This window comes from Helianthus annuus, chromosome 5 (genome assembly GCF_002127325.2).
Source record: "Helianthus annuus cultivar XRQ/B chromosome 5, HanXRQr2.0-SUNRISE, whole genome shotgun sequence".
Taxonomy (NCBI): domain Eukaryota; kingdom Viridiplantae; phylum Streptophyta; class Magnoliopsida; order Asterales; family Asteraceae; genus Helianthus; species Helianthus annuus.
The window spans coordinates 17,530,730-17,543,578 of NC_035437.2; the positions used below are offsets into that span (position 1 = coordinate 17,530,730).

At 36.6% G+C, this 12,849-nt stretch overlaps 1 protein-coding gene across 27 annotated transcripts; it reads right to left on the minus strand.

Annotated features, from left to right (window-relative positions):
• Positions 1-3,067: 3,067 nt before the first annotated feature.
• LOC110940090 lies at positions 3,068-12,647 on the minus strand. 27 transcript variants are annotated; one of them, XR_004894212.1, is made up of 12 exons: positions 12,179-12,647; positions 11,261-11,440; positions 9,339-9,476; positions 8,163-8,251; positions 6,534-7,211; positions 6,306-6,368; positions 5,488-5,570; positions 5,113-5,190; positions 4,875-4,946; positions 4,141-4,227; positions 3,994-4,047; positions 3,068-3,589 (listed from the first exon to the last, which is right to left on the minus strand). XR_004894212.1 is itself a non-coding variant. In XM_022181651.2 (3 exons), exons 1-3 carry the CDS (start codon positions 12,267-12,269, stop codon positions 10,732-10,734), a joined length of 441 nt encoding a protein of 146 aa, XP_022037343.1. In that variant the 5' UTR covers positions 12,270-12,647; the 3' UTR covers positions 9,483-10,731. The 27 variants fall into 27 exon arrangements, 1 of the variants encoding a protein (XP_022037343.1); XR_004894216.1 differs by having other exon boundaries at positions 6,306-6,362; positions 9,330-9,476; XR_004894208.1 differs by adding an exon at positions 9,567-10,901 and having other exon boundaries at positions 6,306-7,211; positions 9,330-9,476.
• Between the last annotated feature and the right edge of the window lie 202 nt (positions 12,648-12,849).

Below are 12,849 nucleotides of genomic sequence, written 5' to 3' on the forward strand. Positions count from 1 at the left end.
ATGGTAGGCCCCGCTTTTGGCGGTGACGTTACCCTCGGCTAAGTAGTCTGAGTCAGCAGGGATACAGTCCTAAATAACCGGGTTATAGTATTAATAGTAGTTAGCTTATGAGGGGGTCAAAGAGTTTGGATCCCCGCCATCCAATACCTATGGGCATTGAAGGAGATCCTACTAAATTTGACCCAGGTCCCAAGCAGGACCTCTAAACGCTGAACAAGGGCAAGACCTTTACCAAACCGTTCCCTTAACCCCCGACCAGGTAGTCAACATACCTCCATATAGACCGTGGAGATATGAATGGTGAAAATCTTTTATTTTATATAGACAGTAAAATAATGCCAAGACACCACGGACAAACGATAAGGAAAGATCACCTTCAACATAAGTAACTAGTTATTAAAGTCATTAATACAAAACCAAATAAAAAGTGCAAAAGATTAAAAATAAAAAGTATTATACTAAACACTTGTCTTCACCAAGTGATGTAAGAGACTTAGGCAAACATGGCCTTGATTGTCAAGAACTCTTACGATCAATCTTGGATCCCGAGACGACTCACACACTCTATGATGGACAATGGATGATGGTGGTGGATGATGGTGTTATGGTGGTGGTGGGTGGTGGATGAAGTGTGAGAGAGGTGGTGTGCCAAGGGATGAGAGAGAATGAAGCCAAGCTCCTCTATTTATAGGCTGAACAGAACGCTGGACACGGCCCCGTGTTCGCTGAACACGGCCCCGTGTCCGTCTGACATTCTCTCTCTTCATTAATTGTAATTGCGAATTACAATTAATGCGCCTGCTGTACTTTCAACACGCCCCCGTGTCCGCTGGGCACGGCCCCGTGGTGAGCAATTGAAGCTTCTACTGGTTTGTCTTTTCTGCTGCTTCCTGGGCACGCCCCCGTGTTCACTGGACACGGGGCGTGTTCAGGCTCTGTTCTCTTCTCTTTGTCTTGGGAGGTGCCGTTGAGGGTCCGGGCAGTTTACTTTTGTTCCTTTTCTTGTATTTATGGTAGAATTAGTGGTCTTTTTGCTTCTTTTGTGATTTTGAGCTCATTTCATCCTGAAAATACAAAAGGAAGACAAAAACACTCTTTTTCCAACATTAGTACTTAAAAAGGGTTAGTTTTATGCCTTAATTGATGTGTTTTATATGTTGCATTTTACACACATCAAACACCCTACTGTTATAACTTACTAAATTAAGTATTTTTACTGATTATATCAGACTTGTAACTCAGATTTATATTAAACCTCTTTTATAACCTTTTAAATGACCAAAATGTCCTTACGAGGCATAATTTGAGTTTAAATTCATTTGGGGCATAATAGAAGATATCTTACAGATGTCACAACATATTTAAAGCATATTAACTTGGGAAACCTTTATATGACTCATATGGTTACCCGTTACGCACTTTTCGTGTTCGGTTTGGTTTATGTGACTAGTTTGCATAAATTGACCAAAACGGGTCAAACCTTATTATTTTGGTCTCAAAATCCAGAAAGTGTTTAGTTTACCCATATTACACAAGTCTCCAAACTTGTCGGGTCTAAATCACCTTCTATTCCGGTCTTCGCTTAATCGTGCGTTTGAACCGTATCTTCTTTTAAAACTAACTGGTCTAAGTTTAGGCTTAATTAAAGACCCGTTAGGAATCTAACAGTTAACGATAGCATAAACAATGCGTTAAACAGTGGAAAAATACCAAGTGTCGGATGGCCAGTCGATCGGATGTGAAAATATTTATTTCTAAAATAGGTACGTCATCATCTGTGAGATACATATAAATATCAATTGTTTATAGAAGGTGAGCATATGCTTAGATAAACGATTTGTACATAAAATATTTGTACAAATCTTTTATCTAAGCATATGCTCGTTTTTGATATATCAATGTACTAAATAGATATTTGTACATATTTATTAATATAACATGTTTCGATCGGTGTTTTAATAAAAAGTAGCCATGAATCTTGTTGAGTGTTCCCTTTCCATAAATCATTTGAAAAGTGAAAAATAAACCAAATGATATATATGTATAAAATAATAATGTATGGTTAAGTGAATAACCATGTAAAATGGGTTTTTATAAGTTAAGTTATTTGTAAAACGATGTTTATGTGAAGATTGTATTGTAGATGTAATATGTCTAAACTGAAATGGTTTAAATAACGCTACGATATGTAATACCGTAAAAGCACTTATATATAGGAAGTACCAGCGGCGTATCTACCATGTTTTTATCGTATTACACGTCGCCTCGTTACTTAAATCACTTACCCAAACAACCACCAAAATGAAATGTTTAACAATTTATATGAGTTTATGAAGAGGAGTTCGGATGATGATGTAAAACAATGTACTAATCACATTTTTATGCATATAAATATCAATTGTTTATAGAAGGTGGGCATATGCTTAGATACAAAAATGTAATATACCCAACACTTTGGTCTATTATGGTCAACACTTTCTTAAGTGTTATGTGTTTATGTCGCATTAATAATTGAGAAATCCAGATGCATCCTATTGATACAAAACCCTGGCTATTGGGCTCACTACCCTGATTATATTTTATTAATCAATCAACATAGACAACAAAAAAGTCAAAATTACAGCAACAAAAAATAATTAGAACTCACTGCAAAATTATAAATATGCTATTTTGTCCCGTCAACCAACTTTGGCATTAACCAACTTTAGCCCCTCAACTTTAATAATGACATAATTAGCCTCTCAAATTAATTTGGTAATGACATGTTTAACCCCTTAACTAAAAAAACTTTAGTCCCTCGACTTTAATAATAAACAACTTTAGCCCCACAACTTTAATAATAACATGTTTAGCCCCTCATCTTTAAGAATAAACAACTTTAGCCCTTCAACTTTAATAATGACATGTTTAGCCCCTCAACTTTAATAATATCATGTTTAGCCCCTTAACTAAAACAACTTTAGCCCCTCAACTTTAATAATGACATGTTTAGTCCCTTCCCTTAACTAAAACATCAAACAACTTTAACTCTAGCGATTTGCTTATTTTTATCTACTTTTCGAACCCGTTGCAGAGTGCAGGTGGCAACCCACTAGTATATTACAAAAACAGATATCATTGTTCAATTTGAAAAATAGTATAGACCAAGAATTTAAGGTTTCACATTGACTTTTTGGTTTCACTACGAGTTATATGATTACTTTCATGTACTCATTACTGTATAATGTGGAGCTGAAGGCTGTAGAACCCAACCTCGAGCATCTCCCAATAAAGAACACTGATACCAAAAGCAATCTTTATGAATACGCTCAACCCACCGAACTTCACCATCAATCTTAATGATTTGATCTGGATGCTTGATTTCAGAGGTGATGATGGTGATTTTGCCCAATGAAGATAACTAGATGTGGTGGCTTGTACCGACGAGGGAGGTTGATGGGGGTGGTGTTTGAGCTTTAAAGTGGTCTAGTTTAGATTTGTAGTTCTCTACGAACGACTTAATAGACTCCTGGCGTTTAGCGTAGGCAATACTGAAGTTTTTAACTCTTTCTTTTAGATCCTGTCTCCTCTCCTTTTCACAGGTCAGCTCCTGCAAAAGTTGCACAATTAAGGAAACCATTTCGTTTAAAAAGACAACCGCGCAAATATATTTTGAATCTAAATGATGCTATCCAATGTGAGTAAGCCTCAGTTATATGATTACTGTTTAGGGAGCATAAGTCGAGAATCCGTAATGTCAATTTGAAGAGCAAAATTTTTTGAGAACTTGGAAAATCATGTCTCTCTAACCTATTTAAGATGATAATCACAAACCTAAAAGCTCTTCTATATATAAACTTTATAATTCTAAACCAAATCATAAAACAATACTAACATGAGTACAGTTAACAAAATTAATTAGAACCTATTGTCCCATATGGACAACTAAGAATTACTCTTTACAATACTTTAAAAAAATTAGAAGGCAAAATCCATTAAGATAAAAAATGTTACCTCCATCTGTTTCATGAGTTGGTTGTTCAACAGCAATTGTTATTTATGTTGAGTCTGTAGTGTGAAGAAACCTAGTTAGTATTCTATGAAATTTTCCCAATAAAATTTTATAATAATAACAATAACAACAATTAGAAAGAAAATGACCTCAAATTTATTTTTTTCATTGAGAGCGTCCTGCAGTTGTCTTCGAAGATCTTCCATTTTTTCTCCGTAAGCGTCAATCTGATCATCCTGTAAAGACCGAGAGATTTCAATTACATACTTTTCTAATTTAAATTTTTTTGCTTTACCTAGCTTTCATGATTTAATTACAACTGAGTAATTCTTCCTAATTACAAGTTTTTATTACATAATACATACCCCTTCCTAATAGAAATATTTTAAATACGTAACTTGCTAATCACTTAATTTCTTAGTTATTGTCATTTCCTTTTTAGATTTATAGTGTTAGTTAAAAAAACAAGTAAAGTCTCTGGTTATTAAATTAAGTCAAGTTGTTAAGCAAAATAATGTAATGTACTTTGATAATTTTTAGTCAATATTATTTTTGTTTTAAGATACTAAATCATATGTAATTAAGAATTAATTAATTTATAAGCTTTTATAATTATAAATTGTGTTGTTATTTTAAATAACTTATTTTTGTGTGTGCGATGGTTACGAGGGTCAAGATCAAATTACCAACTCAATACCTCCTACAAGATGTCTCCTAACCTCCTCAACTAATCTAAATAGTTTTTGTAAGAACTTAAACTAATCTCCGAAGCATCTTCCTTTCTTTCATTACTAGCTCCCCCGAGATCCTTTTACAACACAAACACATTCAAACTAGAGCATAATTCGCTGTGTGTGCATGAGGGTAAAGATCATCTTATTACCTGCTGCTCAAAAAATCTCTCAACCTCCTTTCTTGATTTGAACACTTTGCCGGTTCCAGGTTGAATATAGTACTACACGATTGCATGATATTATTAATGATAAAAAATGATAGTTGATATACTACTATGATAGTATGAATTAGCAAAACATGTGTTTATAACAATTACATTACAACAACCACGATTTTTCACCTTTTGACTCCTACTTTTTAATACAAGTTAAACAATCTGAAATTACCTTGTTGTAGCCCAGTCCTTGGCTGCGTATTTTTTTTCGCAACAACCATCCTGTTGGAAGGCCTTCAGCTGGTACAGGCTGCAATAATAAATGCTATGAGCATATACAAACCTCATTATTCAAGAATAGGATAAATAGTATGAGTCAAACAAAATAATTGTTGAAGTGTGGGTTGAGGGATGTATTGTTGGTATAATGCTTGCTAACGACGAACAAAATCACACGAATAAACCCTAATCGAACATGAAATTACAATCACGACACTTCAAATCAGCATCCAATTAGCTCAAGCTTTCTCAAAACAACACGCGCCTAGAGCATTTGCTCATTTAAGGCGAGTAACAAACAAGTTATAAATATAAATAAGTTGCATACCTAGAGTGTGCTCGTTTCCAGTACTTCCCCGTTTAAAGCTTAGAAACACGCCGTATGTGTTACCATTATCCTCAATATAGCAACTGAAAAACCAAATAGGAAGAAAATCAAACGTCATGAAGGTTTATATGCTCTATTTCTAATAAAAGAGGCGTGGTGGTTTAAATTTATTACAAAGATAAAGAAACTCAATTATGGGGGTTCATTGAATATATAATTCAACTTAGCGTTGATCCAGATCGGATTATCCAAATTTCGAAGGTTATCTGAAAACTTTGAATAATGGATTTCAATATCCAAATACAAATCCGAAATTAAAAAAAAACAATAAAAAAGATGTTGATTATTAACTTTATTATAATCAAAGAAGATGTTGACAATGTAAATTCCATATTCAAAGATGATGTTGCTTCCTAAATCAAAGAATGGTGTCGCTTAACCCCACCACAGCCAAAAATTTAAAAATAAATGAACACTGAGCATACCCCAATGTAAATTACATATTCAAAGATGATGTTGCTTCCTAAATTTATTTTATTTGCTAATAATTTGGCCAAATGATATAGTTGAACTAAACATTTGTTACAGCATCTGTTGATTATTGAGAAAATACATTTTAGGCAAGCCTTGAAGAAAACCATATAAGTTGAACTAAATCGTAATACAATGAAACTGGTGAGCTATGAGCAATTAACTTGATACTTGTGGAATAAGTTGAACTAAATCGTAATACAATGAAATTAATCACAGTAAACACACAAAAAATCACGAGACAACATGCAATTGACATCGAATGATTGAATCATAGAAAAACTTACGGTATCAAAAGCATGACCCAAATTCCGTCTTCGCTCATCGCTCCCAAACTCACAACACTTTTTCTTAAAAGAAAAACAAATTAAACATTAACAAATGGAGGAGGAAACAGATGTCCTTTTTAAACTGATTGCTAGCTCTTCTCTTTCTCTCTAAAGCAAAATTTCTAAATTTCTAGTCAAAGGTCAAGCCTGAAAAGGCAAACAACAAAGAACAAGAATTGTACTCACCAAATAAGGGTCTGTTGTACCCTTGAAAAAGCACTCTCATTCATTATTTGCCTTCTACATCAGTCAAACATTCATTTTCACCCATTCGATCAGTTTCATGATTGTTTAATCTACGGGTATGATGTACCCTTGAAAAAGCACTCTCATTCATTATTTGTCTTCTACACCGGTCAAACTTTCATTTTCACCCATTGGATCAGTCTTAATCAATGGGTACTAGTAATCAGAGACTTATACCCGGTTGTAAAATTGTGTCTCATGTACGGTTTAATATTCATCAGGTATAAGGTATAAGTCGGATAATTACCCGTCAGGTATTAGACAACCAGTACCAAACCGATATTAGTATAAAAAATCTTTAAAAGTGGGTATCGGTACCAAAAATACCTGGTATGGTACCGGTATTTGAAGGCAAATACCGGTACTGAACTGGTAACGAAAATGTCAAAAGTCAGTATGGAATCGGTACCAAAAATTATCTGTTCAAAAAATTCAATACCATTTGCTCATCCATGTTATGTCACACCCCGAAATATCAGAGCTGGCGTGACTGGACCGGTATCTTCATTGCACAGCGGAAGCAAAAAGCTAAGACTTCTAAAAAATGAACGCCCGCTAATTACTCGAAATCCCGTGGGTTCTTCTATTCCAACCGTTCCGTAGTTTTGACAATGTAACCTGAGAAAGAACATGCGAAAAAGTCAACATAAAGTTGAGCGAGTTCATAGTTTGTTTTGAAAAGATTTAAAATAAATCTTTTTGATAACCGGTTTTAAAGTTGTTGGGAAAATGTAGTAAAATCATTTTCTTGGCATGATATATGAAAACTGTGAGTCTAGCCCACGAGAGTCTTTGTGCATTGCACGAGAGAGAATGGGCCAAGCCCAAACGAACCCTTGTAAGCAGGATCAGCGTGTCCTCTTACTTAGGTATAGTTTGAAAAGCGTTACCAAAGTTTGTAAATCGATGTAATTGTGAGTTTCAATCAAATGAATCTTTAAAACATTTGAAAACTTGAGTATCAAAAGCTGGTATGTAAGCGTCTATGAACAGATCATTAATGTTTTGCAAGGACATTAATATGTGTGGCGACATAGGAAGCACTCAACCCTAGCGGATTTCCCCCGGTCCACCCGGTTAGAACAACAAAAGCACTACATGGGCCACACAAGGACCCAAGAGTGGGGCTCGCTACACCCGATAGATCTACCACTTTTGCCCTCGGTCTTATACAAGATTAATGGCACTTAAGAGAGATTACTATTCGCTCACCTGATCTAACAGTTCATTCCCTAGCTTAACCATACCCTAGTTAACGTATAATGTGAGAGTTATTCATGTCCTTGGGCCTCTGCCCATGTCCTTGGGCCTCTGCCCACGTAATTCGAGTTATTAAAACTCATGCATGTTTCAAGAAAAACACTTATGTTTTAATAAAACCGGTATGTTTAGCCTAATCTTTTCGTAAACCATTTGAGTTTGTTGAAATCCTGTCGCAAAATGGTTTATAAATATGAGATATTCATTTATCGAAACCATGTGTGATTTTGCAAAACTTGCATGTCCTTCCACCCCCGAAAACATTTTATAAAAATGTAAAACAGTAAAAAGTGGGGGTTATGAACTCACCTTGACATTCCTGGGCAAAGCTAGCCTAGCGTGATTCCGTAGTGTTGTTCCAAGAATGTGTATTTAGCTAGCGTGCAACTACGACATTCCTACGAGGGAACACTTATGAGTTTTCTAATAAAACAACGTAGTTAAACTACGTGTCCGAGCTCTACCGAATCGTTAACTAAACGATTCTATGAAGGTGTTATTATTTTGGTTTTGAAATAACCAAATTATGGTTATTGGATCCCATTTATAATCGGGATAAACACTAAGTCTTGAGATCGACTTAGTTTTCAAGTGATTAAGGTATATATTTATATATTTCAGATATAAATATATACCTGCGTTGTCGTGTTGGTTGTGAAGGAGAAAGCGTATGTGAAAAGTAGTACGACTCTTTCGAAATGTCGTATATGACATGGTAGTATACCGTTATAACTTTCGTAGGATGGAAACAAATAGATATATATATACGTATATATATATATATTCAAAAACTTGACGTTTGAAACGAATATAACAAATATATTCATGTTATAAGAATATTCGGATCCGAAATAATTGAAGTAAATATAAGCAATTATATTTATTTATATAACTTCCGAATATTAAGCGTTTGAAATAGTCTAAAACTATATTTAGTTTGTAAGAGATTTTAAAGTCGGCGTTTTAAAATAAATATAAACGATTATCTTTATGTTATAAAATAACACGAAGTAACTATGTTTGAAATAAATATAAAACATTATATTTATTTTATAAAAACGTTCAAGATAAATATATACGTTATATTTATTTTACATAAGTATTCAGGCTTCGTTAACTAGTAATTTGTGTTTTGTCAAAGTGTCGTAAAGTCGTTTTATATTCGTTTTGTAAGAAAAACTTGAACTTCAATATATGTCGTTCTTAGAATATAATATGTTTTGTGTCACGGGTTTTTAGCGAAAATCGGACAGAGTTTCCTCTGTTTTAGGAATAACCCGACAATAAAAAGTTGTCGTTTCATTTATCAAAATTCAATCATTGCCAACCAAACAATATATGTATATAATTTTCGTCAAAGTGCGCCAAAAATTGAACGTATATAATTACTAAATAAACGATGGTTCGAGCTCGGTTCACGTATTTCTAACAATCTAAAAAATAACGCACGAATAATTCGCTACGTTTAAACTTTACCGAGCTTACGTTGACTGAGTCGACCTCAGTTGACCGTCTTGTTGACCTGAGTCGACTCTGGTGTTGACCGTGTCAACTCGGTTTGACCTGTTGTTGACCGGGGTCTGACCCGCTGACTCGAACCCGCGTCTCCACCCCTGATTGCAGCTGAAACCAACATCACACTTGAACCGATGAGTTTAACCCGACTCAAATTCAAACGAAACCTGAACTAGAATAGAATCGATGAGCATGAACCTGATCCGAACATTTTGACCGTGACTTATCTCAAACCAAACCAACCCGAAGCGCCCTTAAGTTGACCCTAGTCGGGTTGTGCCGCTCAACCCGACCCGACCTGAACAGATCTGACCGAACGTCACCCGAACAGATGTCCGAGCCTAGAGGGGGCAATTCTGACCCAAAGTCTTTGATATGGGTCATTTTGGGTTATTTATAAGATATTATGGGTGGGTTTGGGTAAAGTAATTTAAGTCAAAGGGTCAAAATGGGTTAATTAAAAAAACAAAGAAGTATTCCACGGGTCATTACGGGTTGAGCATTCTGAAGGTACGGGTTCTCTAGGGTTGAGAATTGTGAACGGGTTCTCTCTAGGGTTGGTGAAGAACTGAAGACAACATTAGCGACGCCGGCGTCATCTGCAGTTTCGCCCAGTTTTTCGACTTCAGCGGCGCTACCACCGTCAATCATCAGGTTAGTTGAGTTGGGGATTTGAACCCACTTCTTGATTCGTGATTTGAAACGGTTACTTGCTATGGATTCAAACGGGTTGAAACCGCTTGTTTTGGAATCTGATAAGGTGAAGAACTTAACCTTGTTTTGATAAGGATTGTTTATGTTGATTGTTTTGGCTTGAAAAGTTTAATTATGATTCGGTTTCGGTTTCGGTGAACTGCAGATGGAAGCCTCGGCCAAACATTTACCGATCACGAAAAGGAGGATCGTATTCATGGATTCGTCGCCGTCGCTTAACAACGCTTCATCCTCATAAGGGACTGCAAGTGTTGCGCAAGATGCTAATGCGAAAGCATACGTGAATTGCCTGCCTGCTGCATCGTTGACGGTTGCTGACTTGCATCAAAGTGAGAGTAATGATAGTAAACTGGATGTACACAAGTGTGTGACGTATAGTAGGAAACGTAATGAGCCTGAAGATATAAGTGGCACATCTGTAGCTCTTGGTGCTTTAAAGGTTAAAGCAAATTGTGTGAAGTTGGAGAATATGTCTGCTAATGAAACTGCTATCAATATGTTAACAACTGCTCAGGGCCGTCTACGAAAATCCCAAAAAAAATTTTGGCCCTGTTCGAGATAAAAAATTTGGGCCCTATTCGCAAATCTTTATATAACATAAACTCATCAATCATTCAATTATATAACTAAAAACTCATCAATCTAATTATCAATCAGTAGCATAAATGTATAAATATAAAGCATACCCCAAGCAAAAAGAATTAGGATAGTAGACCGTTGGTGGAAAATGAAGTAATCCCTTATTGTAAAATAATCCAACTTTACATGTAAATTTCCACTTGATGATATAATACAGTATGTAGTAACATAAATCTTCATCTGCATATTTTACCTCTCGCACTTTAATTAACCTTGTAAGATATTCCAAATTCACAGATTATTTAACAATGCTTTATTCTCACGTTCAATTAGGGTAGTAATGGTGCAGGTTTATATTTTGTAATTATAATCTTAGTAAATAGTCCATGTTTATTCAAGCTATGATGCATAACATGGGATTCAAACCTGGTAAAAAGTCGCAGTATCAAGGTTGAATCCTTTAGATCCTTTATGAGTTTGGAAGCAATGTTTGTGATAGATTTAATATGAATGTTTTTCGAAATCAATATGTAACTCGGAACAACAGTAACATCAATCAACAAACAAAAATCAAAAGACAACAAACAATTGAACAATACCTCTCCTGAATCGCGATTCGCGAATCTGCGGAATGCGGAATTGCGGATGTCCGGTGGCCTGGTGCAGCGTTTGATGAGTTTGATCAGAAATCCTGCAGCGTTTGATTTGATGACTTTGATCAGATCCCTGGTGGCCTGGTGCAAAGCAAAGATCCACGCGAGTACGCGACTTTTGATTTCCTGCACCGATTGTATTTTGAGTCAAAGGTTTGGGCCTATAATCAGTTAAGTGATTGGGTTTGTTACCAAACTTTGGGGCCTGTACAAAATATGGGCTATATATAAAGAAAACATAAAAAATTTTGGGCCCTTTAATCATTTGGGCCCTGTTCTCAAGCACACTTTGAACTTGCTTATAACCGGCCCTGCAACTGCTGAATCCAGGTTCACATTAAAAAAAATATATATTCAGTGCCAATAAGTTTTGATTCAAACGAGCTGCTGTGCATACATGTTAACAGCTGGTGAATCCAGGTTCACATCTTTGAGTATCCAGCTGCTGTGTATACATGTTTATGACCTTTTTTATGAAGCTAATAAGTTTTGATTCAAACGAGAAATCAGTGAGGCAACTAAGCATGTAATAATAGTACTTACGGGCCGGGCCGTATGATCACCAAAGTTATATTGCAAAAAAAAAGCCCTGACCCGACCCGAAACCCGTTCTGACCCGGACCCGTTCTGACCCAAACCCGTTCCGACCCGAACCAAAACAACCCTTTTTTATAATTGACCCGTTTTGACCCGAACCCGCTGTGACCCGAACCCGTTTTGACCCATGACCCGACCCAACCCGACCCGACCCGACCCGTTTGCCAGGTCTATCCGAGCCTGATGTTGAACCGGAATCAGATGTTGAGCATGAATCTTTCCCGTGACTGAGACGAGATACAAGCTGAAACTTGAGCCGAAACACACCTGACTTGAACATGAACTCTGCTGAACTACCATCTCTGCCGCCGGACTCCGCAGCCATCGCCGGTCGCCGGAAAACAGTCACCGCCACCATGTACGGCGGTGATGCCGCCGTCTCCTCTGCTCCGTCTGTCTCTCTGCTCACCGACACACTCTCTCTCCTCGCCGTTCTCTCTTTTTCTTCGATCTATCACCGGAAAAACAGGGAACCGGGGTGTGGTTGTGGTTGTCAGAAACACGACGAAGAAGGGGGGGGGGGTTGTTTGTCGTTGGGTGTCTCAACGCCAGAGTGCCTCCGCCATTAATTCCGATCGCCTGAACTTTAACAGTGGAATGGAGTGGATGCGAGGTAGAGAGGAATCTCTTGTCTGTGTTTAGAGTGAGTGAAGATGTTAGAGGATTAGGGTTTTCATATGAAGGAGAAGTAAGGGAGATGAGGGCAGTGGTGTGCGTATGTATGGATCTGAGTTCTAAAAGGAGATAAGGTTATCACTACCTTTATATAGGTAGGGTTTTCATAGTGGGCTTTGGGCTTGGGCCCAAGGCCCACAAGCCCGATGTCACGTGTCTAATGGCCCGAAATCTATTACAAGGCCCGTTTTCAAAACCTGAGCTTTCTGGAACGTTGTAACTTAAAATATTCAAGTCAAAACACTCAAATTACATAGAATATC